Source organism: Raphanus sativus, chromosome 2, assembly GCF_000801105.2.
Source record: "Raphanus sativus cultivar WK10039 chromosome 2, ASM80110v3, whole genome shotgun sequence".
Taxonomy (NCBI): Eukaryota; Viridiplantae; Streptophyta; class Magnoliopsida; order Brassicales; family Brassicaceae; genus Raphanus; species Raphanus sativus.
In genome coordinates this window covers 193,918-221,827 of record NC_079512.1, presented here as the reverse complement: position 1 = coordinate 221,827, position 27,910 = coordinate 193,918, and the positions used below count along the sequence as shown (strand labels likewise).

At 30.3% G+C, this 27,910-nt stretch overlaps 5 protein-coding genes across 5 annotated transcripts; 4 read left to right on the top strand and 1 right to left on the bottom strand.

The window, feature by feature from the left end:
- The first annotated feature begins 2,326 nt into the window (after nucleotides 1-2,326).
- LOC130502898 (uncharacterized) lies at nucleotides 2,327-3,468 on the top strand. The gene is made up of 2 exons (XM_056997657.1): nucleotides 2,327-2,556; nucleotides 2,642-3,468. Exons 1-2 carry the CDS (start codon nucleotides 2,410-2,412, stop codon nucleotides 2,912-2,914), a joined length of 420 nt encoding a protein of 139 aa, XP_056853637.1. The 5' UTR covers nucleotides 2,327-2,409; the 3' UTR covers nucleotides 2,915-3,468.
- On the top strand, nucleotides 3,009-4,723 carry LOC130501554 (replication protein A 70 kDa DNA-binding subunit C-like). Its single transcript, XM_056996419.1, has 8 exons — nucleotides 3,009-3,091; nucleotides 3,187-3,311; nucleotides 3,392-3,476; nucleotides 3,553-3,703; nucleotides 3,786-3,961; nucleotides 4,041-4,164; nucleotides 4,255-4,464; nucleotides 4,541-4,723. Exons 1-8 carry the CDS (start codon nucleotides 3,009-3,011, stop codon nucleotides 4,721-4,723), a joined length of 1,137 nt encoding a protein of 378 aa, XP_056852399.1.
- Nucleotides 4,724-5,064: 341 nt separating this feature from the next.
- On the top strand, nucleotides 5,065-10,952 carry LOC108830543 (uncharacterized). Its single transcript, XM_056996418.1, has 9 exons — nucleotides 5,065-5,254; nucleotides 5,394-5,453; nucleotides 5,528-5,737; nucleotides 5,824-6,259; nucleotides 6,342-7,291; nucleotides 7,372-7,963; nucleotides 8,053-8,708; nucleotides 8,800-9,876; nucleotides 9,960-10,952. The coding sequence occupies exons 1-9, from the start codon at nucleotides 5,065-5,067 to the stop codon at nucleotides 10,532-10,534; spliced, it is 4,746 nt and encodes a 1,581-aa protein (XP_056852398.1). The 3' UTR covers nucleotides 10,535-10,952.
- A 1,877-nt stretch (nucleotides 10,953-12,829) lies between these two features.
- LOC108827018 (60S ribosomal protein L7-1) lies at nucleotides 12,830-14,459 on the top strand. The gene is made up of 6 exons (XM_056993556.1): nucleotides 12,830-12,971; nucleotides 13,133-13,385; nucleotides 13,510-13,607; nucleotides 13,718-13,855; nucleotides 13,943-14,045; nucleotides 14,125-14,459. Exons 2-6 carry the CDS (start codon nucleotides 13,149-13,151, stop codon nucleotides 14,341-14,343), a joined length of 795 nt encoding a protein of 264 aa, XP_056849536.1. The 5' UTR covers nucleotides 12,830-12,971; nucleotides 13,133-13,148; the 3' UTR covers nucleotides 14,344-14,459.
- Nucleotides 14,424-17,811, bottom strand: LOC108827002 (aquaporin NIP6-1). The gene is made up of 5 exons (XM_018600347.2): nucleotides 17,474-17,811; nucleotides 17,167-17,391; nucleotides 16,797-16,991; nucleotides 16,647-16,708; nucleotides 14,424-14,726 (listed from the first exon to the last, which is right to left on the bottom strand). Exons 1-5 carry the CDS (start codon nucleotides 17,714-17,716, stop codon nucleotides 14,534-14,536), a joined length of 918 nt encoding a protein of 305 aa, XP_018455849.2. The 5' UTR covers nucleotides 17,717-17,811; the 3' UTR covers nucleotides 14,424-14,533.
- Nucleotides 17,812-27,910: the final 10,099 nt, after the last annotated feature.

Sequence of the window (27,910 nt, the reverse complement as noted above, 5' to 3'; positions counted from 1 at the left end):
AATCGTAAACAAAAAAAGTATATATTATTTTTTTAAGTATAGCGAATTTTAAAAAATATTCTCATTGTAATTAAATAGATGAGGCTATATGTTTTTCATTAAATTTTCATGATTTTGATATCATATACAATTATAATAATGTTATTATGTCACAATAATATTTGATGCAATTAAGAATAACTTTTGATGCAATTAAGAAATAACTTTTGAAAATTTGCTCTCATTGTAAATGGAAAGGTCCACTTGAATTTTTAAAAACCAATTATATCAATACAATTAAATTAGGATCCTTTTTTTAGATTTGCCCTCACTTTTACCTGGCATATTACTTTTCATGCCATTATGGATTTGTCTATTTTTAAAAAATTCAGTAAGGGTAATTTAGAGAAGGAAAAAAAGACCAACTTAACTACCTATATGAACGATTATTTACATATGTCTCATCATTATAGTTATTATCAACCAACGACTCTTTACACAGCATATGTATTTTTTTGCCTCAGCTCATCACCATCTCTCATTACTCATCGCCAGCTTTGCCAAATAATCAATAAAGCTTTGAAACATTACCCTATACCAAAAAAAAACAAAATAGCAATTACCATATGTTAATTGTAAGTAACATTACTCTATACCCAGAAAATATCAAAAAAACTAATTAACATATGTTAATTAGCATATCAAACCCCAAAATGTATTGGATAAAATCCCTAAACACTAAAAATATCAAACATTGGATATATCAATTTATAATGAACCACCACATATACCAACAAAAATATTATCATCACACGTTACACCACATATACCTAAAACGAAGTTGAACAAATAATCTTACAAATCCCTAAACACTAAATATATCAAACACTTAAACACTAGAAAAAGTTTTCTCTAATCATAAGATACACTTATACAATGAATAAAATTAAGAACCAGACATCTTACAATAAATAAATATTAAATTCGTTTAATATTTTAACCAAAAAACTGAATATAAAAAAGTATATTCCATAACTTCTCTCCAACAAACTATTAAAAAATAATAAGAAAACCAAAAAACAAACTCTCCTCCGATTTTTATGTTGCCACGTACAATTAAATTAGGATCCTTTTTTTAGATTTGCCCTCACTTTTACCTGGCATATTACTTTTCATGCCATTATGGATTTGTCTATTTTTAAAAAATTCAGTAAGGGTAATTTAGAGAAGGAAAAAAAGACCAACTTAACTACCTATATGAACGATTATTTACATATGTCTCATCATTATAGTTATTATCAACCAACGACTCTTTACACAGCATATGTATTTTTTTGCCTCAGCTCATCACCATCTCTCATTACTCATCGCCAGCTTTGCCAAATAATCAATAAAGCTTTGAAACATTACCCTATACCAAAAAAAAACAAAATAGCAATTACCATATGTTAATTGTAAGTAACATTACTCTATACCCAGAAAATATCAAAAAAACTAATTAACATATGTTAATTAGCATATCAAACCCCAAAATGTATTGGATAAAATCCCTAAACACTAAAAATATCAAACATTGGATATATCAATTTATAATGAACCACCACATATACCAACAAAAATATTATCATCACACGTTACACCACATATACCTAAAACGAAGTTGAACAAATAATCTTACAAATCCCTAAACACTAAATATATCAAACACTTAAACACTAGAAAAAGTTTTCTCTAATCATAAGATACACTTATACAATGAATAAAATTAAGAACCAGACATCTTACAATAAATAAATATTAAATTCGTTTAATATTTTAACCAAAAAACTGAATATAAAAAAGTATATTCCATAACTTCTCTCCAACAAACTATTAAAAAATAATAAGAAAACCAAAAAACAAACTCTCCTCCGATTTTTATGTTGCCACGTTCATGTGAAACCATCAGATAATGGGCAAAATATTTTAACCAAAAAACTGAATATAAAAAAGTATATTCCATAACTTCTCTCCAACAAACTATTAAAAAATAATAAGAAAACCAAAAAACAAACTCTCCTCCGATTTTTATGTTGCCACGTTCATGTGAAACTATCAGATAATGGGCAAAGCAGTTCCAATATAAGTGGCAAACAAATTATCAAACCAACAACTAACAACAAGATATTCAAAAATTACTTCTCAATCAAAAACTGAAATCGATATCACATAATGTAATCGATATCTTCTCAATCAACAATATTCTTTAAAAATCAAAACTGAAATCGATATCACATTTGGCATATTCTGCCATAGATACCTTTTTTTTAAAAAAAAACAAATATTTTTTTTAAAAAAAATTACCACCTACACATTTGTATTCTTCACTTTATATACCACCCTTACTCAAACGACTAACTCATCAAAACAGTATTCTTCTCTTTAGTAAAAATGAAACCATCGCAAAAGATATCTTACCTTTCACAGTTGAAGCCTCGCAGAAGCGACTGGTGTATTCAAGTGAAAACGATCCACACCTGGAAACAAATCAACCCTGCATTTGGTGAATCTCTCGAAATCATCTTTGCTGATTCAAAGGTAAATACATTATTAATACTTCTACACTTTCTTATTTTGTATCAAAACTCACATACTAAAGCTCTATTATATATTTTTATTGCAGGGTGATAAAATCTACGCAACATGTAGACAGAATCAGTTGATGAGTTTGGGTAGTAAATGTGTGATTGGTGAGTGGAAAACCATTGAAAACATGTCGGTGACTGCTGCAAAGAACAATTGGAGAGTAAGCAACCACAAGTATAAGATTACGTTCATTGGCCAGACAAAAATCACAAACTGTGATATCGAGAATGATGATATGTTTCACTCATTGATGGAGTTCGATACCATATTGAGTGGGACTATGCAACCGAATTTACTGTTTGGTAACTAATTCTATATTCAATGCTTTTGTTATATATTACTTTGTATACCTGCTTTAAACTTATGTCATATTCTTTTTTGATGAAGATGTTCTTGGGCAAGCAATGAATGTTGGAGATCTACTAACTATAAGGTGCCAAGATGGAGAGGAAAGAAAGAAAATCGATTTCACCCTGAGAGACATAAAGTTAGTTCTTTTATATATTTATTATGAGAATTTTTTTTAGTTTAATATTCTCTTTTTCATATCTGAGATTTTATTTTTTGATCCACTCTTTACAGTGATCAACGAATTGCCTGTTGTCTATGGGGTAAGTTTGCTGAGATGATGGAAACCTATAGTGAAAAAGCACACAAAGGAGTTGTTGTTTGTTTGCTCAGGTTTGCAAAGCTGGGATCATTTAAAGGTAAAATCAAAACTCTAAGGTTTTAATTATTAAAAATAATTATTGTTAATTTGTTAAGAGAATAATTTCATATGGCGCAGGAGTTCTTCAAGTCTCCAATGCATATGATATGTCTCAAATGTTGATCAATCCTGAAATTAAGGAGTCCTCTGACTTAATAGAAGCGTACGTTTTAGTTACTTATTCCCTACATTATATAAATATGTTTATCACAACATGATATGTCTGGCCTGTGTTACAGTTTCAAATATGAAGAATCATCCATGTCTATTATTGCAACCAAAGAAGATGATAATCAGGTAGCTAAAAAGGATAAAACAATTGTTTATCAAAGTCAGAGCTGGAATGAGTTTGAAGATAAAACCATTGCTGAAGTGTTGAAGACTACTCAGGTTTGTAATTTATATTACTCAAAGTGTATCTCAGTAACATTATACTCTTAATTTCTAATCCAATTCATTTGTAATTTTACAGATTGGGAAATGTAAAGTAGTGTGTACAATTGATGCTATAGACATCGATTATGGTTGGTTTTATTTTGGTTGTAATCTCAACCATAAAACCTTTGAAGTGGCAAACAATGGCGACACAAAAACACCAGCTTTTTGGTGTGAGAAGTGCGACAAGTTCGTGACTAATGTCGAGGCTAAGTATGTATACTATTTAGAATTATTATATTGATAACTAAACTCTGTTTCCTTACTTATATGGTTTTATTTATGTATTTAGGTTTAAGCTTCATTTGATCCTTAAGGATGATACTGGCACAACCAAGTTCATGCTGCTTGATACCATTGCAAATATGATTGTAATGGAAAAGGCATCGAAAATTGTGAATGCTTCTATGGAAGAGGTAAAAATATTTCTTGATTATTTATATATATATATATATATAGCTCATATATTGTATGGAAATATGACTAATATCGTTTGTGGACTATAGATTGATGATCCAGAGTTGTTGCCTCAGCCAGTTAAGGACATTGTTGGAAAGACATTCAAATTTGGTGTTTCTATTGAAAAAGAAAACGTTTCTTATGGAGGCGATACCTACAAGGTCTTAAAGGTTTGGTCAATGAATAATTTGTTAATGGCAAGTTCTCAATCAGAAAACTTTTCTGCTTTGGAGACTACTTTCACAAGTGGTGGAGTGGTAATTATTCATACCTAACTTATATTTCTATAACCTATTTTCGAACTTCAAGTTGACTAATATTTTGACATAACAGGGATCTTACTTGGATGATGCTGAAGCGAGCTCGGGAGTATTGAAAACACCTACATCAAAGCGGACTCAAGATGATCTAGCTGATCTTCCTGACCTCACATCTGCATCAAAGAAGATTTGTTCAAAAGCAATTAAGATAGAGAAGATTTCGGAAGAGGAGATGAAGAGCAGGAAGAAAAACTGATGAACTACTTCGTTGTCTTTCAGCATGTTTTCAATTTCAGAGAATAAATGTTTTTGTTAGCACATTCTTTGTTTTACAAACTTGGTGCGTGATATTGGCACAAGTTTAGATTTGCTGTTTTTCTTAATTTATTAATATAATAATAATTTTGTTTCCAAATTAATAAATTAATAAATTATATGGTAAAAATAAAAACAGATATACTCAACAATCATTATCATAATGATATCACAATTCATTGTTAAATATATAAATATACTAATATTTATACCTAAACTTGAGCTTTGAAAAACTACGTATCTAGGTCTTACTTCATATCTATTAAGATATTCAGCGAAATAATGAAGACGACTAAGAGGAAGAGACAACTATCTGAGGATCGAAACCAGAATTTACAATCAAATTTGAATACACAGGAGATTAAGACTTCAATTCCTTTGTCTTCTATATTCAATAGAATCTTACAAGATGTTTCAAAAATTAAGAACAAGTCAGCTCCAAACAAGCAACATTTACAATCACAGGTTCCATGTAAGTACCATGTCAATAATAATACAGATTTACCCTAATATATATAACCATAAGTTTTCCTATTGTTTATAAGATCTAACCAGTCGATTTAACCATTGTTTTTATTTCATGCTCAACTCCTTTAACACCAAATCTACAGTTGATAACGTTTCTGACTGCAACAAAGGAGTCGAGACGTCTGATACTCTTTGGGATAATGGTATATGTTTTACAAATTTATAAAAGATTTTTCAATGCTATTATTACTGTTTTGCCTAATGCTATCAATTTTAGATGGATTTGAAGGACATTCTCAAGCAAGTTACGACGTTTTCAGTGACGGAAGTGATACAGAATCTGATGAATCAAACCATGGCCAAGAAACATTAGACAGTTTGGTGTCACAAAAACATAAACTTCAAGTGAAGAATATGGCTGATATGATGAAAATGTTTTTTGGTGACACTGGGAATACCAAACCAAAAACTGTAGCTAAAGAAACACGTAAGTTTCACATTACAATTTAAAAACATTATTATGTCTTACGTGTGATATGGATTATTAGTCTGACACTATATTTTAAATTTCAGAATACATAGACGATGGTAATCCTACGTTCAAGTGTGAATATTGCAAAGCTATTTTTTGGTATGGTGAACGTTTAAATCGTAAGAAAAGAACCAGAAAGGATCCCCAGTTTTCTCTGTGTTGTGGCCAGGGACAAGTTAAGTTGCCTCTATTAAAAGAGAGCCCGATGGTTATTAAGAAACTGCTTTTCGGGAATGATTCCAAGAGCAAATATTACCAAGAAAATTTAAGAGCACTGAATATGGTCTTTTCCTTTACTTCTCTTGGTGGTAAAGTTGATCGTTCATGTGGGAGTGGCATACAGATGTTTCAACTACAAGGAGAAAACTACCACCTAATGGGAAGTTTAAAACCTGATATTGGTGAATCTGCTAAATTTTCACAACTATATATTGTTGACACTGACAGAGAGGTCGATAACAGGGATTCAGTCATCAGGTATTTATGCAATAATTATTATTCCGATTTTTAAATATTGTACTGTGACATTTAACCTATTTTCTTTATATTTATGTCTCAGCAAATACAAGAAGAAGGCAGATAAAGCTAAAAAGCATTCTTTGAGAAAGGAAATTATTGAAGATATTATTAAGGTGTTAGATGATGTCAATCCCTATGTCAAGCAGTTTCGATCTGCCCGAGAAAGATTTGAGGGTTTAACGGACGATCAACCTTTCCATATGAGGATTGTAAGTAATCGGGAAAAAGATGGACGGAACTATGATACACCAACAGCTTCTGAGGTTGCAGCTCTAATACCAGGTGATTTTAACATGGACATGGACCATCGTGACATTGTCTTACAGGAAAAACAGACTGGGTGGCTTAAAAGAATAAGTGAGATACATCCGTCATACCTTGCTCTTCAGTATCCTCTTATTTTTACATATGGTGAAGATGGTTTCAGACTTGGAATTAAAAAAAGAGCAACGCCAGCAACTGAGAAGCTAAAGAGGGCTCATATTAGTATGAGACAATTTTTTGCTTATCGAATTCAAGAGAGAGATGGCGAGTGCCATACCCTTCTTCATTCAAGAAGACTGTTTCAACAGTTTCTGGTCGATGCATTCACTACCATTGAAACGAACAGGATACGATTTTTGAGGCAGAATCAGAAAAGCTTGAGGTCTGATACTTATGACTCGATCAAGCAAGCGGCTAATGAAGGGAAAATAGATATGAACGATCAAGGTAGTGAGTTTATTTTGCCAGCTTCGTTTGTTGGGGGTCCAAGATACATGAAAAACAACTATCTAGATGCAATGGCGGTATGTAAATACTTTGGTTTCCCAGACCTTTTCATAACATTTACGTGTAACCCGAAATGGCCAGAGCTTACAAGGTTTTTGTCAAAACGAAACTTAAAGGCTGAGGATAGACCAGAGATTATTTGTCGGATTTTCAAGATGAAGCTAGATTCTCTTATGACTGATCTAACCGACAATGAGCTCTTAGGGAAGACAGTGGCATGTAAGTAAATAAATTTGTGCCTTATTTAAATATTTTTTTATGAAGTTGTTAACGTTTACGTACTATGTTTTCTTTGACAGCAATGTATACTATAGAGTTCCAGAAACGTGGTTTGCCTCATGCTCATATATTATTGTTCATGCATCCAAGCTCTAAGATACCTACAACTGATCATATTGACAAGCTAATTTCAGCTGAGATTCCAGACAAAGATGAAGAACCACAACTGTATGAAGTGATTAAAGACATGATGATTCATGGTCCATGTGGAGTTGTTAATAAGAGTTCACCATGCATGGAAAATGGTAAATGCTCTAAAATGTTTCCAAAGGTGTTTGTAGAAACAACAACAGTGAACAAGGAAGGGTTTCCAGTTTACAGGAGAAGGGATAACAACCGATTTGTGGAAAAGAATGGCTTCAAGTGCGATAATAGATATGTTATACCCTATAACAAAGAACTATCACTTCGCTACAAAGCTCATATCAACGTTGAATGGTGTAATCAGACAGGATCAATTAAATACTTATTTAAGTATATCAACAAAGGTTCAGATCGTATTACAGTGGTTGTTGAGCCAACAGAAAAGGGAGGAACATCTACTGACCGCGTGAACGACAAGAATTCTGATCCAGAAAAGAAAAACGAAATAAAAGATTTTTTTAATGGGAGGTACGTTTGAAATAAAATATTTCTTTAAATGTGGCTAATAGTATTTTAGGATTATAGCTTCATTGATTCATTTTTTTATTTTTTTTTAGGTATGTTTCAGCATGTGAAGGTGGATGGAGGACTCTTGCATTTCCAATTCATTATAGATCAGTACCTGTGGAGAAAATTTCTTTCCACTTACCAGGGAAGCAAATAATTATTTTTAAAGATGATGATACATATGAGGAAGTGACAAGTCGTGTGTTAATTCAGGATACAATGTTCATGGGCTGGTTTGAGCTGAATAAGGTTAGTGCAGTTGCAAGAAAACTAACTTTAGTACAGATTCCAACGAGGTTTACTTGGAATAAAAAAGAGAGGAAGTTTCATGAAAGAAAAAAAGGTTTAAGCATTGGGCGGATTAACTATGCACCACGAAAAATAGAAGAAGCCTATTATCTGCGTGTGCTGCTAAATATAGTGAGAGGACCAACTTCCTTTGAAGATATTAGAACCTACAACAATGTTCTTTATCCATCTTACAAAGCTACATGTGCTGCTCGGGGTCTGCTAGAAAATGATCAGGAATACATTGATGACCTTATCACTACAAGCTTTTCAAGTTCTGCATCCTATCTGCGTCATTCTTTTGCTCTAATGCTAATGTCTAATAGTTTATCAATGCCTGAAAACGTGTGGAATGAAACATGGGAATTGCTTTCGGAAGACATTCAATATAACCGCAGGAAACGCTTAAACAGACCAGGTAAAAAAAATTCGAAGTCTGTTTAGTTCTTTTTTAATTATTATTTCATATATCTATTAATTGTATTTGATTGCATAAATCGCATTTGTAGGATTGTGTCTTAGTGATGCCGATAAAAAAGATGGTGCTCTTACTGAGATTGAAAAGATTTTGAAGATCAATGGAACCTCTCTTGATAATTGGGATTCTATGCCAAAACCATTTCGCGACGGAAGAGACACTCAAAATGTTCTGATCATGGATGAACTCAGTTACAACAGAGACGAGTTAAGAAAGGAACATGAGAGAGACATCTTAAAGTTGACCGAGGAGCAGAAAAAGATTTATGAAGAGATTATGGATGCTGTGTTAGGAAAACGAGGTGGAGTATTCTTTGTTTATGGATTTGGTGGAACCGGAAAAACATTCTTGTGGAGACTGTTAGCTGCTGCAATAAGATCAAGGGGCGAAATTGTTTTAAATGTTGCTTCGAGTGGAATAGCGTCTCTTCTATTACAAGGAGGAAGGACTGCACATTCAAGATTTAGTATCCCTATAAATCCTGATGAGTTCTCGCTATGCAATCTGATAGCAGGTTCAGATGCTGCTAATTTGGTTAAAGAAGCTTCTATCATAATTTGGGATGAGGCACCAATGATGAGTAGACACTGCTTTGAGTCATTGGATAGAAGTTTAGCAAGCATTATGAAGAGTAAAGAGAAGAAGCCTTTTGCTGGGAAGGTTGTAGTTTTTGGTGGAGACTTCAGGCAAATATTACCAGTTATCCATGGTGCTTCAAGGGCTGAAATTGTTTTAGAATCTCTAAATTATTCCTATTTATGGAAACATTGCAAAGTACTAAAACTAACTAAGAATATGAGGTTGCTTTCAAGTGGTATGACTGTTGAGGAGTTAAAAGAACTCAAGGAGTTTTCCCAGTGGATTTTGGATGTGGGAGACGGAAAGGTTGGTGACGACAAAGATGGTGAGGCATTAATCACTATTCCAGATGAGTTTCTTATTATGGATGCAGATGATCCAATTGAGTCGATAAGCACAGAAGTCTATGGAGATGTTTTAGATTTGCAACAGAAAAAAGACCCTAACTTCTTTCAAGAGAGAGCTATTTTATGCCCAACTAATGAGGATGTCAACAAGATAAACGAGCACATGTTGGATAAGCTTCAAGGTTTCAAAATTATTATTTCATTATTCATTCATCTACTGTTGTTTCAGAACAAGTAATTATAGTTTTAAAATGTTTTTATGCAGGAGAAGAAAAGAGTTATTTAAGTTGCGACAGAATAGACCCATCAGACACTGGATCTGTTAATGATCAAGCTCTAACTCCAGATTTTCTCAACAGTATCAAAATTTCAGGTTTACCTAATCATAATCTTAGATTGAAGATTGGATGTCCAGTGATGTTGCTCAGGAACATTGATCATGACGGAGGATTGATGAATGGGACAAGATTGCAAATCGTAGAGATGTATGATCTATGTGTGAAGGCAAGAATTATAACTGGAAAGAAGATTGGGGAGGTTGTGTTGATTCCGAGATTGGCCATAACTCCATCAGACAAGAAATTGCCTTTCAAGATGAAGAGGAGGCAGCTGCCACTTGCTGTTGCTTTTGCTATAACCATTAATAAGAGTCAGGGACAGTCACTCTCACATGTTGGTATATTCCTACCTAAACCAGTCTTTTCTCACGGACAACTTTATGTTGCTATCTCAAGAGTTACCTCGAAGAAAGGTTTGAAGATTTTGATTGTTGATGAGGATGGAAAGCCTCAAAAACAAACAAAAAATGTTGTTTTCAAAGAGATTTTTCAAAATCTCTGAATTTGTTTTAATTTCCGAACTTATGATTTTATTTTATACAATTGCAGTTTTTACACACAATCACTTATGATTATTTTAGACAATTGCAGTTTTTACACACAATATGCGTGTGTGTTTACGCTCAAAAAATATAATTTTGAACTTTGGAAAAAGTTCATGTCATTTTAACAGACCAAATTCATGGATATATACAAATAATTCAAACCAGGATGAACTTAGCTATCTTATCTAACATAACAGGCAACATACAAATCATTCAAAGAATTTTGTTCTAAGTTTGAACTTGGCATCCTTATCTAACATGTCATGATTCGTTCTAGACAACCTATTAATTTGTTCTCTGACCATCATCTGTCTAACTATCAGGATGAGCTTTGTTTCATCAACTAGCTATGTATAAAGCTAAATGTCTTATGAGATTTACTTACTCAGTTTTAAAAGATGTGACGAATGGCCTTTGGTGCTATTGTCAACCACTGCTACCATTGCTGGTGATTAGAACGAATTTCCTATTATACGAATGGCCTTTGGTGCTGTTATACGAGAATCCTGCCATACAAATATGATGCAAGTCCAACATATACATATTAGTATTGTAAAATTGTATATAACCTGAAGTCATTAATAATGTTATGATAAAGATAAGCTTTATTAATGACAGGACTTGATCTTCAGTTTATTCTAATTCTGAAACACATCGTATATATTGTTGCATGTATAGGAAAAAACTGAGTTAATAGCACAGACACAAAAAAGGCTTATCTTTTCATTGTAGTAGAAACACTTTCTTCGTCTGGTTGTGCTATAAGTCTTCGCCTTTCATCATCTTTACATAAACGAGCTTTGCATGAATCTTGACCATCGGTGGTTTTGTATTAGTGACCATCTAATACAAATCGGAAACTCCATCCTAAATAATATCTCAAGAATAGAAAAAAGAACTCAGTAAGAGCACAGATAAAAAAAATTACAAAACGATTTTGCAGAAATCTTTAGTCAAAACAAAAGCTTACCGATTTTAGCTTGGATTTGATGCACAAAACGCTCATAGATCAAAGAACTATGAAAAAATTGGCTCATAGATCGAAGAAACTGAGTAAGAATTCGACTTCTTAGTTTCGAACAGAGAAGACATTGATGCATTGGTAAGAGAAGTCATTGATGCTTTGGACATATCGAAACTTCTGTCGGTTCATTTTTTTTATTTCATCAAGACATTGATGCATTGGTTTTCAGACCACAAAGTATTAAATGTTTTATTTAGTTTTTCAAAACAAATCGACCAACATTTCAATACTGTTTTATAAAGCCCATTTTGTATTTTACATTTGAAACCCAACAAAACCCAATAAGTAATGTATATTAACTAAATTTTTATTCACTAACCATTGTTATTAATGCATTTAAATGTATTTAAATACAATTACGAAATGAAGAATGAAAAAAAAATTGTAACCAAAATTTAAGAAACCTAGATAGTTATTATTTGTCATTTTAAAATTACTTTATACTGAATATAAAATAAAAAATGTTCACATTATTAACATTGTTGACCAAACAAAACCGCAAAATGAAAAAAAAAATATGAACCGAATTTATAAACCACTAAACAGTCTATATATATCTTCGAACTAAAGATCAATTCATCCAAAAACTAATATACATGTCTACACATATTTGACAATAACTTAAAAATAAAGAAAATAAATTAAAATGAAAATATACCCGCCCTTCTTAAGGGCGGGTCAGTATCTAGTTTCTTTTAAAAGCTCGTGACATATCAAGGCCCATATCCAAATTTAAAAACTCGTGACATATCGAGCAGTTATATAAACTCGTGCATAAGCAGTTACATATAGCATTTGTATTTTTTTTTGGACCTATGCCATATCAACTGGTCATGTTGAAGAATTAATAGAATATATACATTAATCATTTAAATAATTCATTTATATAATAAAAATTTAGTGCACAGTAAAATATACAAACTAAAAATTAAGAAATGGCATATGAGTCTCTTAATATTTTTTGGAGAGACTTTTCTCTAATAATCACTTGGTTTAAATATTTTTCCACTCTCTTTTATACTTTTTCATATTAATTTTGATGAAAAACTATTGCAAGAGATCATGGATGATGATGCTTAAGTTCCTCTAAAACTGCATACTTAGTAATCAAAATTAACATAAACAATTTGTTTCTTGGGTTTGATTTAGGGCCACACTAAGAAAGCCCATCTCTTTCTTGCTCGGATAATAACGTAATAATGGGCGAGCTGGGAACGAGGCCCATAAAACCATAAATAATGGGCTTAGAGCCTAGAATTGTATAGGGTAGGCTCAGACCGTAACTAGGTCTGGTGTGAGTTAAGTTGATAAACCCTAGAAATCTCAATCAGTCAGCTTCTCGGCCAACTTCGATTGCTTCGTCGCCACTGGTACTTTTTGCTCACTCTCGTTAATCTTCTTGTTGCTTCGTGTTTTGTCTCTCTCTAGCCTCACTTATAGGGTGTAGTTCTGTTTCTGTTTCTGTTTGTTTTGTCTCCTTTCATTACATTTTTTTAATAAGAATCTAAGATGTGTTTGTTTTTTTTTGTAGAGAGAAATAAATAACAATGGCTGAAGAAGAAGCTAAGGCGATGGCTGTAGAAGAAACTAAAGTGATGGCTGAAGAAGAACCTAAGGGGTTAGACTACATACCTGAGGTTATACTGAAGAAGAGGAAGAAGAGAGATGAGCTTGCCTTTATCAGGAAGAAACAGCTTGAGCTTGGAAACTTGGGCAAGAAGAAGAAGAAGAAAGTTGCTGATATCAAACGTCCTGAAGATTTTGTCTTAGAGTACAGAGCTAAGGTACCCTCTTCTCAATCTCCTTTGTAATACCAAAAACATAACTCAGCTCATCCTTTTTAGTCAGGGTCCATTAGTAGGCTGTTGTTGTTTGTTTTGTAACCTGAATGTTTTAATGTTCATATAGGAAGTAGATCTTATCAGGATGAAGCAAAGGGTTAAGAGGCCAAAGTCATCTCCTCCACCAATCAATTCTAACCTTGTCTTCATCATACGCATACAAGGGTACTTTATACTCTCCAATCGTTTTATTATATTTCCATTTGGTATTTTTATAATTTTATCTTTTGCCATATACTCATCATACCTACATTTTTTTGCTTTGTGGTGAGCAGGAAGAATGATATGCACCCAAAGACCAAGAAGGTTCTTAACAGTATGCAACTAAGAAGCACTTTCACTGGTGTCTTTGCCAAAGCAACTGACGGTTTGTTTCAAAAGCTTCTCAAAGTTCAGCCTTACGTTACCTACGGGTGAGTAATCCAAAATTCAATGCTGTTTTGCTTGATTGATTCTTGTATGAGCTCTGACCAATCAATGTATGTATGCCATTCTTGAAGATATCCGAGTGATAAGAGCGTTAAGGACCTCATATTCAAAAAGGGATACACAATCATACAAGGCAACCCTGTTCCTCTTACAGACAACAACATAATCGAACAGGTAAAATTAGTAGCTTCCTATTCAATGTATACGAGAGAGCTTATTCTATAGATTAATGACCATGTTGTTCTTTAATCAGGCTCTAGGAGAGCACGAAATCTTCTGCATAGAAGACCTTGTGAATGAGATCTCAAGGGTCGGTGTTCATTTCAGACAAGTTATGAGATTCTTGGGACCTTTGAAACTCAACAAGCCTGAGGCTGGTGTCTTGCATGGGAAGAAACAGGTTTTCAGTGAAGGAGGTGATACAGGAAACCGTGAAGATAAGATCAACGATCTCATCATCAAAATGAACTAGAGGAAGCCTGTTACTTACTATGTTTTTCTTTTTTTTTAGAAAAATCTGTATTGAGACTTTTTTTTTTTTGAAAAACGCGATTAAAATAGGAAAATCATTCCCCAGTTTGATTCTGATATTGTTGGCTTCAGAGCTTATATTATACACATATGTGACAGAAACAGAGTAACATAGCGTTTTTGTTCACTGATCATCTTCTGAAGCTCCTCTTTTCTTTGGGTTCTTCGTCTTCCTCTGGTAGCTTCACGACTGTGTACGTTCCTGCTCCGATCAAGGCTCCAAGAATTGGAGCTGTAAGGTAAACCCAAATGGCTCGGTAATTGTTTGCTGCAATGGCTGGACCTAGTGTTCTTACAGGGTTCATCGAAGCAGAAGTTGCAGGTCTGTGTTGATCATGGTTAAAAAAAACATAGTTATATATCAAAGAAAGAAGAAGGTAAATATTGATTTTGATCTATTTAGAGTAGTCTCTCCGTTCTGAAATGTAGATTACAAATTTCTCTTACTTTTTGATATTACAATATGTAATAGTCTCATATTTTTTAAGTAAATTTAACTCATATTTTACTATCTATTTTGTTAATTGATTAATTAGTTTTTAATTTACAATTTTAAAATATTTAAAAATAAATATAAATTTTAAATATGCATGTTTCTATCGAAAACATCTTTTATTGATTTTTTTACCTTCTAAGACACATTTCAACTTTAGTATTACACGTTTAGGCACTTTATGCCTGAGACACACTTTCTATGTGTGTTTTGTCATATATACCCTCAAACTTGAGACTTCAACGAAACATGTGACTTCAAGTCAACACTTTTTCCCAACTCTTTTTCTCAAAAATCTAATTTTGAATCAAAAACCAGAAACCTTTTCATCCCTTCCAAAACTTCAAGACTTCCTAATCGATGAAAAACAAGAAACTCAAATTACCAGCAAAATATTATAAATCTGGCACCTGTAAGTCGTCAACGATAATCAAGGTCAGATCTTTTTTGTCTCCATCTCTTCCAATTTCATACCTTTTTCGATTTTAACTGATTTTGAAGTTCTTCTCTCTCAAATAGGTGACAAACAATCAGATCCAGATTTTCCTACTATGAAGAACAAGAAACCCCGAATCGCATCTGAGGATCCTTCTGACAACCAAGGTCGGATCTTTTTTGGTCTCAAGCTTACAACTCTTCTTTGCGATGGAGGAACTAAAGCTCTGTTGCCAAGCTCTGTTTCGATGGAGAAACTAAAGCTCTGTTTCCAAGCTCTGTCAGAATCTGAAATTTGAGCACGTCCCTTATGGTTAGTCAAATCTCTTGCTCTTATTGCAAATAAAAACTTAAAGATCGATACACTTTAGCTAGTGTTTTAGATTCGAATGGATGTGATTTAGTTTAAAGTATGTTTTTCTAAACAGGAAAGAAATATGGAAGTGTCCACATAGGCAGTGTCCACATTTGTTCACTCACATGAACTTGTGTCCATATTTGTCCACATCTTTTCTGTCCACGTTTTGTGTGTGTGTGTGTATGTCCAGTTTCTTCAATCCACATATTCCATTTTGTAAAGAAAACTCAGATGAGTGGTCAAACTACATTCACCTACTAGCATTTTAGATTCGAATGGATGTGATTTAGTTTAAAGTCTGTCTTTTTTCTAAATAGGAAAGAAAGATGGAAGTGTCCACATTTGTTCACTCACATGAACTTGTGTCCACATTTGTCCACATCTTTTGTGTCCACATTTTTTTTTGTGTGTGTCCATGTTTCTTTAATCCACATATTTCATTTTGTAAAGAAAACTCAGATGAGTGGTCAAACTACATTTACTTACATTTTCTATGATTTAGAACTTTGCCGCTGAAACATTTTCCTACTTCAAGTTAGAAATAAATAATAAATCATATGATTTGTGAAAAAGTTGTAAAAGCAATCTTTTGATTGTATGTTTATTTAACAAATAACAAAAGTTTAATATAAAATAAATCGATATATTTTATCCAAAAAAATAAATTCATGTATAATGTGACACTGTCTAATATAATTTGAAAGGAAACCATACATGATAACTTTTCAAAAAAGTAAACACTTCGTAAAAAAAGCAGAGATAAAGAGAGTCACAAAACGATACATTCTCTGTCATTTTCTCAGATCCACCAGCAAAGGACATTCTGGTCACAAATAAAGACAGCACATCAACAATGTGCCTCTCCAACAATAAGTGTCTTATAATGTTAAAAAAAAGAATAAAGTGTCTTATTTGGTAACTCACTCTTTTATATTTAAGAACATGGAGTAACATTTACCCAGCTATGAGTATGTTAAGCATGACCGTTGCTCCTACCGCTATTCCCGCCAACTCTCCCACCTGTAATTTGTGATTATTTTCAGACACAAACAAACCTGTGTTTAAAATGTTTTCTTCCTTTTTAAATTTAGTGCTAGTGTAGTTTTACAGCTCTAGTGTCGGTGGCGACTGCAGTGACAACAAACATGAGGTTGAAGCTGATAATGAACTCCAAAGCGAAAGCTTGGCTGAGAGCCACCGTAGGCACCGTCACGCCACCGCTCATTGTTGGTTCAAACACTGCTTTCAGTGCAAACGCCGCACAAACCGAGGCCAGCACCTGCGCTCCTATATACACCGGCACCTAATAGTTTTTTACACCAATTAATTATTTAGACACACTAATCAATAATTTCCACTAAAAACTATTCTAAATTATCTTTAGTTTAATAGAAGGTGCATGTGCATGTCTTTAATTCATGTGAGTTTCTCAGTAGCATCCAAAAATGTAAATTAAGAAATACAATTATAATACTAACGTGTTTCCATGGGAAGTGTTTAAGAGCAGCAAACGAAATGGTGACAGCCGGATTGAGATGTGCCCCGGAGATGTGACCGGTTGACAATATAACGATCATGACCGCCAGACCAGCCGAGGCGGCACACCCGATAAGTGTCACAGCTCCATCTGTTTTCTGATTCACAATCGCCGTGGCTGTCCCGGCGAATATCAGTATCAGTGTCCCAACAAACTCTGCTCCCAGCTGTACACATATAGATTTGGTTTAAGTGAACTTTAGTTATGTGCTTATAATATATGGAGGGCTAACAAATTTAGTTATGTACCTTACGGTAGAGGGAGACGTCAGGAGGAGGTAGAGCGCATGAGACAGGAGGGAGTCTTCCATCTTCAAGAGCCCACTCATTGTCAACACTGAAACATTTGCAGCTTTTTAGAAGTGACTTTGGTGTGTATTTACCACTATGTCCATTCCTCCTCCCTTCGAAACCTCCAAAGAGCGGTGCTCCTGGAGTTCCCGGTGTTGTAGCCGGCGTTGAGGGCATTGATGGAATCTCCTCGGGGTCCATTGTAGGGAGAAAGAGAGAGAGAGAGAGAGAGATGGGATCTTTAGTATATATATTTGTGATTGTTGTGTTGTGTTGTAGATAGATGAAGAGGATGTGTAGGGTACTTATAGGAGAAGATATCTGAGAGTTCACTTTTGAGTGAAGGATCCTACAGACATGAATGATACTGCCTCAGTTTAGAAATTTAAGACGTTTAATAGAGTTTTATGTGTTTAATATGTAAACTGTTTTCCATTGACCAAAAAAAATAATATATGTAAACTGTTTTCCATTGACAAAAAAAATGTAAACTGTTTTCATATTTTAGATAATTATACTTTTACTAAATAGTAATACGTGTGATCAGTATTATTTTATAGTCTATTTTGTATTTAGTTGAATTTTTAATAGGTTTTAATGATATCTTTTAGATAATTTTTTAATTGTATTTGCTTAATATATATATATATATATATTTAATTAATGTCAGATTTATTCAACCCAAAAAAACCTTTTTACAAAATTTGTGTTTCTTTCTTAGCAATCTAATATTTGCCAATTTGTATTTAAATTAACCCCGATCTATTCAGCTTCCATGTCTGATTCTAGAAGCGAACCAGATTTTTATGGCATCTTTGTATCTTCTCTTAAAACATATATACTCTCTCCGTTCCTAAAAATAAGATTTTTTAGAGTTTTTACGTTTATTAAGAATATAATAAATATTTGCAATTAGTTTACTATTTATCTTTTTTATACAATATACAATATCCAATAACTATATACCAATAAAATTTAAGCAGTCCAAATATTCATAATTAATGATCCTCAAAAATATATAAAAATACCTTAAAATATATAAAATATATTTTTGTGGAACAAGAACAAAATCTAGAAAATCATACTTTTAGGAACGGAGGGAGTATGTTTAAAATATATATGTTTTATATGTATATATATTTTAAACATAGTGAGTATATTTGTTTTTGAGTGGGGAGATGGTGAGTGGGTTGGTAATCCTCAATTTTCATTCATGTGTCCTAAGAAAGACTATCTCCATAACATGAATTTTTGCATGTCTTTATGAGAAATGAGAATGCGTTCTGTATATTATCTTTTTATATTACTACTTACATGATACATGTATCGTAGTGTACGCTAAAGAAGCTTTAAGCATGAAGGAATCACTTGGGATCTCTTTCACCCTCGCAACATGCATTATTTGCTAAATTTGTTCTTTTCAACGAGAATCGAAACTTGGGTGTTTGTGTGGGTGTGAGTTGTTTAGCAAAGAGAATGATGATAAAAGCGATGGCTCTCGAGTCTTGACCTTTCCTTGTCACGGTCGACTCTTTTTTTATTGGTAATCTTTTTGGTTAATATCTAATACATTATCCATAGATATATTAACAATGACTGTTTTCCTTTCATTGATTTTATGATGATTTTAGAGTCGCATTGAATATATATATTTCCAAATTTTTTGAAGCAGTGAAATATGTAACATGGAGGGTCCGATTGGTAACGGCTGTATCTTTAAAATTATTGCTGTAGAAAAAAAAATCTATAGACTTTTTGCTGTATTTTTAGATTTTATTGCTGTAGAATTTTATGGAAAGCACTAAAAAATTGCTTTGAATATTTGGCTCTGCAGAGCACTTATACAGCTGTAAATTATTTCAAGAACTCTGGTTATAAAAAATAAATTAAAGCTTGATTGCTCTAATTTTGGTGCTTTAGAAATAAATGAGGTTGTGGAGAACAAGCAGAGCAACTACCAATCACACCCGGAATAACATGTAATATATTTAAGTCAGTTTACAAAAAAAACATGTAATATGCTACTTTCTTCGTTTCAAATTAATCAATATTTTAGAAAAACAATATTTCAAAAATATGTATTTTTATTTTTCAATACAATATTTTGATTGTTTTAAAATTATGGAAAAACGTTAATAACAAAAAAATTATTCATTAATATAATATTTAATATAATTTATTAATAAACGTAAAAATCCTAAAATATGAATTAATTTGAAACAGTGTGAATATTTTACAGTAAAATTATATAAATTAGTAAATTTCTTCGATTGCAAATGGAGCCGATTCATAATATGATACAAAATGATTAAATAATAAAATAATAATATTTTGAAAAAAGTCCTATATAAATTAATATATAGTCTCATTAAATTAATAATTTATATATATATATATATATATACATTTTATATAAGTACAAAAAACCATTGGATTGTTTATATTCACAACGGAGTTTATTTCTACATTTATTCAAAATTAAATATAAATTAAACTATGTTTAAATTCAATGAAATATATTTTATATGCACCAAATAATACAATAAAAAACACATGAAATTCAAACTACTAAATTTTATAGTTAATGTATATATGGTAAAAAAATAAATGTTGTCCAAAAATGCTAAAATATATATATATATATATAATTAAATATTATAAAATATAGAAATCTAAAATAATTTTTTTAATACTTTCATAGTTTACAAATTAATAGCTTTATAAATTAGTAAAATATCATAATTTTAGTATTATTAATTTATAGAAGTTTACTGTATATTAATTATACCACTGTGTAAGATATATGTTGTTGATAATAATAATATAAAATAGGACATTCTTTCAAAAAGAGTCTAGGACCTTCTTGGTTTCACAAGTAACAATAAAAAAATACTTAATATTTATTTTACTTTAACAAAACTAAAAAGGGTTAAGGAAATAAATTTGTTTTATTATACTGCATGAAAATAAATGGAACAACAAAATTACAAGCATTCATATGTTAGTTAATTCTGCCATAATACCATTGAGAGGATGATACCTATTTTCTTGGATTAAAGTAAAACTAGTTGATAGACTATACTACACAACGCAAGTGTAGAGAGTTACAAACCCATCTATTAAAATCTCTCTATTTTCTACTTTATAATAGAATAATTCTATTATAAAGTGAATAATTGGAGCAAAACTACTTTATAATAGAATTACTTTATTTTTGTGGAAATTAAAAGGTAAAAAATAGGTTTGAGTTGGAGATGGTATGCAAATAAAACAAGATTAATCATGTTTACATGTCAAACTAAAAAATATACCTGAGATTTGTTGGTATTCTTATAATTCGCTTACTGGTCCTGTTTTGTGATTATTATAAAATTATTCATTTCATATAATTCTATATTTGATTTTTTTTTCTCCAAAGAATCTGTTTGTAGACCTTTATTCGCATTTATAACTTATTCCTAAGTATGCATTTTCTTAATTATGCCTAATTATACAGAACACACTATTTGGTAAGTGTTATAAACTAAGGAAATGAACGGTCTCAATTTGATTGAGAATATTATATATGCACAACTAAAGGTCTATACATTCGAAGAATTTATACCTCATAGGACTAAGATTAGCATTTAAATTTCGTCCATCCCCTTAAAGTTTAGTCACACTGCGTCGTCGAATATATGTGGTAAAAATGATTACCAAAAAGAAGAAGAATATATGTGGTAAAAATTGAATCATTATATATAATTATGCAAAAAAAAATATGTGTGGTGCTGTTGGATTATCGGGAGTGGAGGAAATAATCAGGACCGTTAAAAGATGGAGAAGCGACTGTTGGTTCTAAAGCCCGACGTCACATCGCAGGTTTTGCAGATATAATGATAGTGTCATCTATCTTATTAAAACAGAAACATTACAACTTCTTCTAGGTGGATTTTTAAATTGGACATCACATTATTATTCATACCTTAACCTTTCATTTAAATATTTTCTTAAATAACTATATATCAACCAACTATGTGACATCTTACACTTGATGTATAATAATTTAACTCTATTGACACTATACATTATACTAGGTGATAACCCGCGTCCTGCGCGGAGTGAGTAAATTTAAAAAGATTATTATTATGAATTAATAGATATTATAAAGATATATTGCATTGATAAAATGATACATATTTTAAAATTAAAATTTAGATAAAACTGCGCATTTCACTAACAAATCAATCATGGTTTTTTTTTTTAAGTTGTTTGTATTTTAGTTTAATTGTCCTATAAGTAATGGAAGACAGACAATAAGAACCATAAGAATGATCAAAAACTAATATAAAATCAATTACGAAGTAAAGATAAAACAAAACATAAGCAATCAATTAATAAAATCTTTCAGAATAAAAATTCTCAAACAAAATAAATTAAAATCGATAAAAACATCTGCAGTGAATAGTGACTTCAGAACTTTCCATTTGCAATCCTATTAGGATCATAAAAAGTGACAAAGCAGCGAAAGTAAACACATTATTTAAGTGAATCTGTGAAATAAACGCATTACCTCATTCCGAAAGCATCGATTCCTAGAATCATTGGGATCAAAGACAATTTTGGAAAAACCATTAATGTTAATAACATTCTTCAATCGACTTTTCTAGAATATAAAATAATATTACCAAAAGTAACAGATAATATCATCTACAAAATATATATACGTTCCTAAAAAATTACAATATATTACCTGCTCTTCAATAAATTTTCCAAAACTGTAAAACACAAAATACAATGTCTCCATCTGTAGAATTCCATAAATCATGGAATACATGAACAAGTGTGTTATTCTAAAAGCAACACACTTAATGACGACATTACTGTAATATAAAAAAATATTTCAGACCATACGCGGAGTGAATGATTAAAAGAGATTATTACTTTTAACCCAAACATATTATAAAAAAAAGTTTTAGTCATAAATATTAAATATAATGATAGCTGTCGAGATTATGTAGGTATATATATTGTAAGCTTATTTGTTTTTTTTTTTTTTGAAAAAAAAATCTTATGTGATTGTTAGATGTAGATGAAGTACAATTTATGGAAAATAAAGTAAAATAAGAGTATGCAAAAACTTAGATAAATTTATTATGAATTTAAGATAGAATAAATTATTACTTTTAACATAAATATATTATAAAGCAAAAAGTTTTAGTCACAAATATTAGATATAATGATATATATAGCTGTCAAAATTGTGTAGGTACATATATTGTAAGCTTTTTTTTTTGAAAAAAAAGCTTGTGTTATTGGTTAAGTGTAAATGAAGTATAATTTATGGAAAAAATAAAATAAGAGTATGCGAAGACTTATATAGATTTACTATGAATTTAAGATAAAACAATACATAGGCAATAAAATTACTGTTTTCATAATAATAATAATAATAATATTAAAAGAAACGTAGGTAATAGAAAAAGTAAAATACGAAAGAAACAAACTATAAGGAAACAAAAAAATGATAAACTACAAATGATGTGAAAAAATTCTTCAGAACTCCTACTTTGTAATCCTATAGAGAGAAATAAAAAAGAATCAGATTACGAAACTAAACACACTTATTTACCAAATTCACAAAACGAAATGATCTATTTCTTTCCGAAAACATAGATTTTTGGAATATTATTGGGTTCAAAAATGATTTTAGAAAACCCATCAATGTTAGTCAAGTTCTACAATCGATCTTATCATGATAAAAAAAACAATGTCAGCAAGACAACATATTTATATACATACAAAACCGGTTTATGGTTAATGTGATATCTTAGCAAATCACCAACATTTTTAAAAAATATTATGTAATTAAGAATAAATTATTTTCTCTCAATGCATATCACTTGAATGAAATTCATTCAACGCCGATACATTTGGTAACATAATCTAATTTCCTTTTTACTATCACCAAAATTAAACGGAATTTAGTTGGCTGTTTTGAAAAAAATAGAATCATAAAGATATAATTTCATTTAAAATTGATACCGAGATTATTGCTATGTCTTCAAGTAATTATTCTAAAATCACGTATTGTTATTTTAGGAAACTAAGATTGTGATTATTTTTAGTAAATGTTAATCAAGTTCTTCAATCGACTTTATCATGATAAAAAACAATGTCAGCAAGACAACATATTTATATAAATTAAAAAATTGGTTTAGGGTTAATGTGATATCTTAGTAAATCACCATTATTTTTTAAAATATTATGTAATTAATAATAAATTATTTGTTCTCCAATTCATATCACTTGAATGCTTTTTGTGTTGTAAACATATTGCAAATATTAGTTATACAAAAAAAATCCACTCATAAAGATTTAATTTCATTTAAAATTGATACCAAAATTATTTCTATGCCTTCAAGTAATCATTCTAAAATCACGTTTTTTTATTTTAGGAAACTAAGATTGAGATTATTTTTAGTAAATCATACAATCATGACTCAATCAATAATCATTTTTGACTCCTAAAATAAATTTATGCATTTATCAACGTACGAAAAAATAAAATAAAAATTGCATTAAGAACTATAGTATTTGACATATAAAAATTACAGTTTTGACACAACAAAATCGACATACAAAGGGGATCATCAAATAGGAGGAAGAAAGCAACTATAGTATTTGCATTAAGAACTCGAATTTAAAATATCAATCATTGCCATCAATCGATTTTGTTGTATAAATTGATATTTCATCTTTGTATGTATAAATTGAATGTTAAATGCACAGTTAAATATAGAATGTACATGGGATTTGGCACTAATTGACCCTGAGATTGATTTTAAAAAGATCATAATCTCGGAAACTAACCGATTTATAACAGAAGATCGAGAAATCAGAGGAACAATACCATTAATATATTCCATTAATTTTCTGAAACTTAAATATCATTAATTGTCATTAATTCGACCGTGGGGCATCTAGGAAGATTAAGGTTTATAATTTTCTGTTTTTGAACAAATTATTATGTCAATTTAATTATAGGTTAAAATATACCAATGGCACAATATGTAATAACTCTAATAGGCTAAGGTTTGTTTTAAAATAAGAGTGAGAGTGATTGTGAGGCTGCCACATAGGAAATGGCACTCATGTAAATCACACATCAAGTGAAGGTTATTTATTTTAAGTGTTCCTAAAATAATATATAGGGGATTATACATCTATTCGTAAACAAAAAAAAAATCCATTCTTTTTATTATTATACATCGAATACGAGTACAAATTTAAAATTTGTTCGTAAACAACTATAATTTTTATACATTATATTATACATCTGTTCGTAAACAACTATAATTTTTGCATACATTATACATTATATCATACTTCTGGACATTATATTATACATCTGTTCGTAAACAACTATATTTTTTTATACATTATATTATACTTGTGGACATTGTATTATACATCTATTCGTAAACAGCTATAATTTTTTGCATTATATTATACATCCTCTTTAGTCGACTGGGAGTCATTAACAAGTCATTAGCCAGTTATTGATTAATATTTAGTTTTTAAATTGCTGGATATAGATATCAGAATATATATATTTCTTGATACTCAAATAATATAAGTATAACATAGAACATTCTATAATTTAAAGGGACGGATTTGCCTTAGATATGCAATAACTAGAATATATTTCCGTATCTATATAGCAAAGAAAAGGACAATAAGATATAACATCTTTCATTTTTTCATGTACAATTGTTGTTACGGGTTATTAATTACATATCAAAACATGGATATTTACAATAAAATTTTACTTTATGGGCCATAATATTTATATTGTGAATAAATATAAAACATAAACATTGTAAGCATTTAACTTTATAAAAAACACATTAGTCATTTTCTTATTGAACTTTTTACATATATATTCAAAATACTATTTTATTAATAAAAACAAATTGAAACTATTTTTTTGGATTAGTACAGTTTCGTTTAAATTATTTAACCAAATATAAAACATTTATATATCAGCACGGTTAATCTTTGTTGATTTTTTGCATAAATATTTTTATTTGTCTATTGTATAAATTATAACTATTTTATTAATATCCTAAGAAAGATTTCAGTTATGTTAGTCTAAATTTTATTGGTTAATATTTAGATTATTGTTTTCACCTTTACATCTATATTACGAAGCAGAGAAACTCACAATTATATTAAACTACACAGTATTGAATTGGACATACTCAAAATTATTTAAAACTACACAATATAAAATTAGACAAACTCCAAATTATATTAACTACTATAGAATATGGATTATATGTTAAAACAAAAATGGAATCCGCGCGGTCGCGCAGGTCATGATCTAGTGTTGTATTATTGAATCAACTTTTAGTACTAACCGGATTCCTTAAGCATGTGTCTACTTACTCTCTTTTGTGGTAATTCTGATCAATAAGCTTTACTTTTCTATGCACAATCCATAATTACTGTATCGAGTCTCTTACTGTATCTTTGACAATAGTATATATTCAATGTGTGTTAATAACATCGTTAGTGAAAATAAAGTAGGACTAGTTATTTTGGTTGCGTATATATAAAAGAATAATGTTATGATTTTGAAGGGGATGTATCAAAGTGTAAAAGAGAGGAGACTAAATATAAATATTGTAGGGTCGAGAAAAATTATCAAAAGGTTCGGGCCAAATAATTTTGTCCCTCACTAATCGTGGCTACCATGAATTGGTCAACTCTAATCCATTTTTTCTTTGTTTTCTGTTTCTTTTTTTTGTTGTTTAAATATATAGCTGGCTCACTTCACTGTAGTTGTTGAGTCTTATTTGTCTCCTTTTCCGTTCTTCTTAACTTGTTTGGTTATCCTTTCAAAAAAGGGGCCTGTTTGGTTAGCATAATTGCTCGATGTATAATGATATCTAGTTATCTATCTGTGTATATGTATTTTTATATGAAATCATATGAACCACCGTATATGAAATCTTATATGGGCCAATCCAAATATTTTGAAGAAAAGATATTGGTATATGGTGTTATATACTTCATGAGAGCTTAGAAGCACTTTTTTAAGTTTTCTAAGTTAATTCGGACAAAACATTTCTTTAAAAAAGAAGTTGTATAAGAAATTTGAAACTCGTCCCAATATTGTTATTTGAGCAACCCAGTTAAAGCAACGTGCTATTTAATGCTAAAGAAAAGTTGTGATGACATTATTGTTTCGACTTTGGATTGGTTAATAATAATTGCAAGTTTGCAACTAAACTCTTCTCTGCAGTCTCATCATTCTCGGAAATTTCGTTAGAATATCTCCAATCGCATTTCATATCTATGCAAAATAGAATAAATATACAGTTGACCATATTTGGTGTGGTGTAAAATACTATTTACCGTAATTAAAATTAAAATGAATCATTTCACTAAAATACTTTTCCCTCAGTTTCAGAAAAATACATTTTCTAAGAAAAATTTTGGTTTCAAAAAGATGTATTTTTATATTTTAATGTATTTTTGTCAATCAATAATAAAAAATTGTGTGTTTCAAAAATATTAATTATATTTCTTGAAATCTTATTGGTTTAAAATATAGGAAATATAAGATTACAAAAAACTATGCATTAATAACTAAGTTTTAATGTATTTTTTAATAAGTGCGAAAATTTTAAAATATGTATTATTTTGAAATAGATGGAATATTTATTTATTTTATTAATAAAATATACAATTAAATAAATATACATAATATTGTAAAATAATTGTAGTGTATAGTTTGGTGATATGGTTGGAGAAAAAAACTTTTTAGTGTTAAAACTACACTAAATAATAGGGAAAATCGCATAAAAAACCCTCAAAGTGTTACTTATTAGCACTTTAAACCTTGAAGTTTTTCACTAACACTTTTAACCTTCAAATTGACATTTGTATCATAAAAAACCTCCAAAAAAAAATTGACCGGTTCAGCAGGTAATTTTTCAAAAATAATTATTTAATTAATAAAATAAATAAAATAAATAAAGAAAAATCCAAAAAATAAATAAAAATCGAAAATTTTAATAAAATTTACAAAAATAAAAAAAATTAAAAATTAAATAAATATATTAAAAATTAAATTATTTTCTAAATATTAATAAAAATAACTAAAAATTAATAATAAATAAGATTAAATTTAAATAGAGAAGAACTAAATAAAAAGTTCACAATTTTTTTTTAAAAAAATGGAAAATATAAAATTCAAAATTCACAAGTGACGATGATGGTTTCTCACATAACCATTAACAATGACGATAATTGTCATATCTCCAATGATAGTTTCCAACATCATCTTAAAAATGACAAAAAATCTTTTTCAAACTTTTGAATTTTCATTTTTTTGAAATATATGAA

Coding starts and splice junctions, on each gene's coding strand:
- LOC130502898 (XM_056997657.1), top strand. CDS start 2,410: ATGAAACCATCGCAAAAGATATCTTACCTTTCACAGTTGAAGCCTCGC. Junction 2,557..2,641: donor TCATCTTTGCTGATTCAAAG/GTAAATACATTA, acceptor TTTTTATTGCAG/GGTGATAAAATCTACGCAAC.
- LOC108827002 (XM_018600347.2), bottom strand. CDS start 17,716: ATGGACCCCGAGGAGATTCCATCAATGCCCTCAACGCCGGCTACAACA. Junction 17,392..17,473: donor ACGTCTCCCTCTACCGTAAG/GTACATAACTAA, acceptor ATATGTGTACAG/CTGGGAGCAGAGTTTGTTGG. Junction 14,727..16,646: donor CTTAACATACTCATAGCTGG/GTAAATGTTACT, acceptor TGATCAACACAG/ACCTGCAACTTCTGCTTCGA.
- LOC108830543 (XM_056996418.1), top strand. CDS start 5,065: ATGAAGACGACTAAGAGGAAGAGACAACTATCTGAGGATCGAAACCAG. Junction 7,964..8,052: donor AAAGATTTTTTTAATGGGAG/GTACGTTTGAAA, acceptor ATTTTTTTTTAG/GTATGTTTCAGCATGTGAAG. Junction 9,877..9,959: donor CATGTTGGATAAGCTTCAAG/GTTTCAAAATTA, acceptor GTTTTTATGCAG/GAGAAGAAAAGAGTTATTTA.
- LOC108827018 (XM_056993556.1), top strand. CDS start 13,149: ATGGCTGAAGAAGAAGCTAAGGCGATGGCTGTAGAAGAAACTAAAGTG. Junction 13,386..13,509: donor TCTTAGAGTACAGAGCTAAG/GTACCCTCTTCT, acceptor ATGTTCATATAG/GAAGTAGATCTTATCAGGAT. Junction 13,608..13,717: donor TTCATCATACGCATACAAGG/GTACTTTATACT, acceptor TGTGGTGAGCAG/GAAGAATGATATGCACCCAA.
- LOC130501554 (XM_056996419.1), top strand. CDS start 3,009: ATGAATGTTGGAGATCTACTAACTATAAGGTGCCAAGATGGAGAGGAA. Junction 3,092..3,186: donor TTCACCCTGAGAGACATAAA/GTTAGTTCTTTT, acceptor CACTCTTTACAG/TGATCAACGAATTGCCTGTT. Junction 3,704..3,785: donor AAGTGTTGAAGACTACTCAG/GTTTGTAATTTA, acceptor GTAATTTTACAG/ATTGGGAAATGTAAAGTAGT.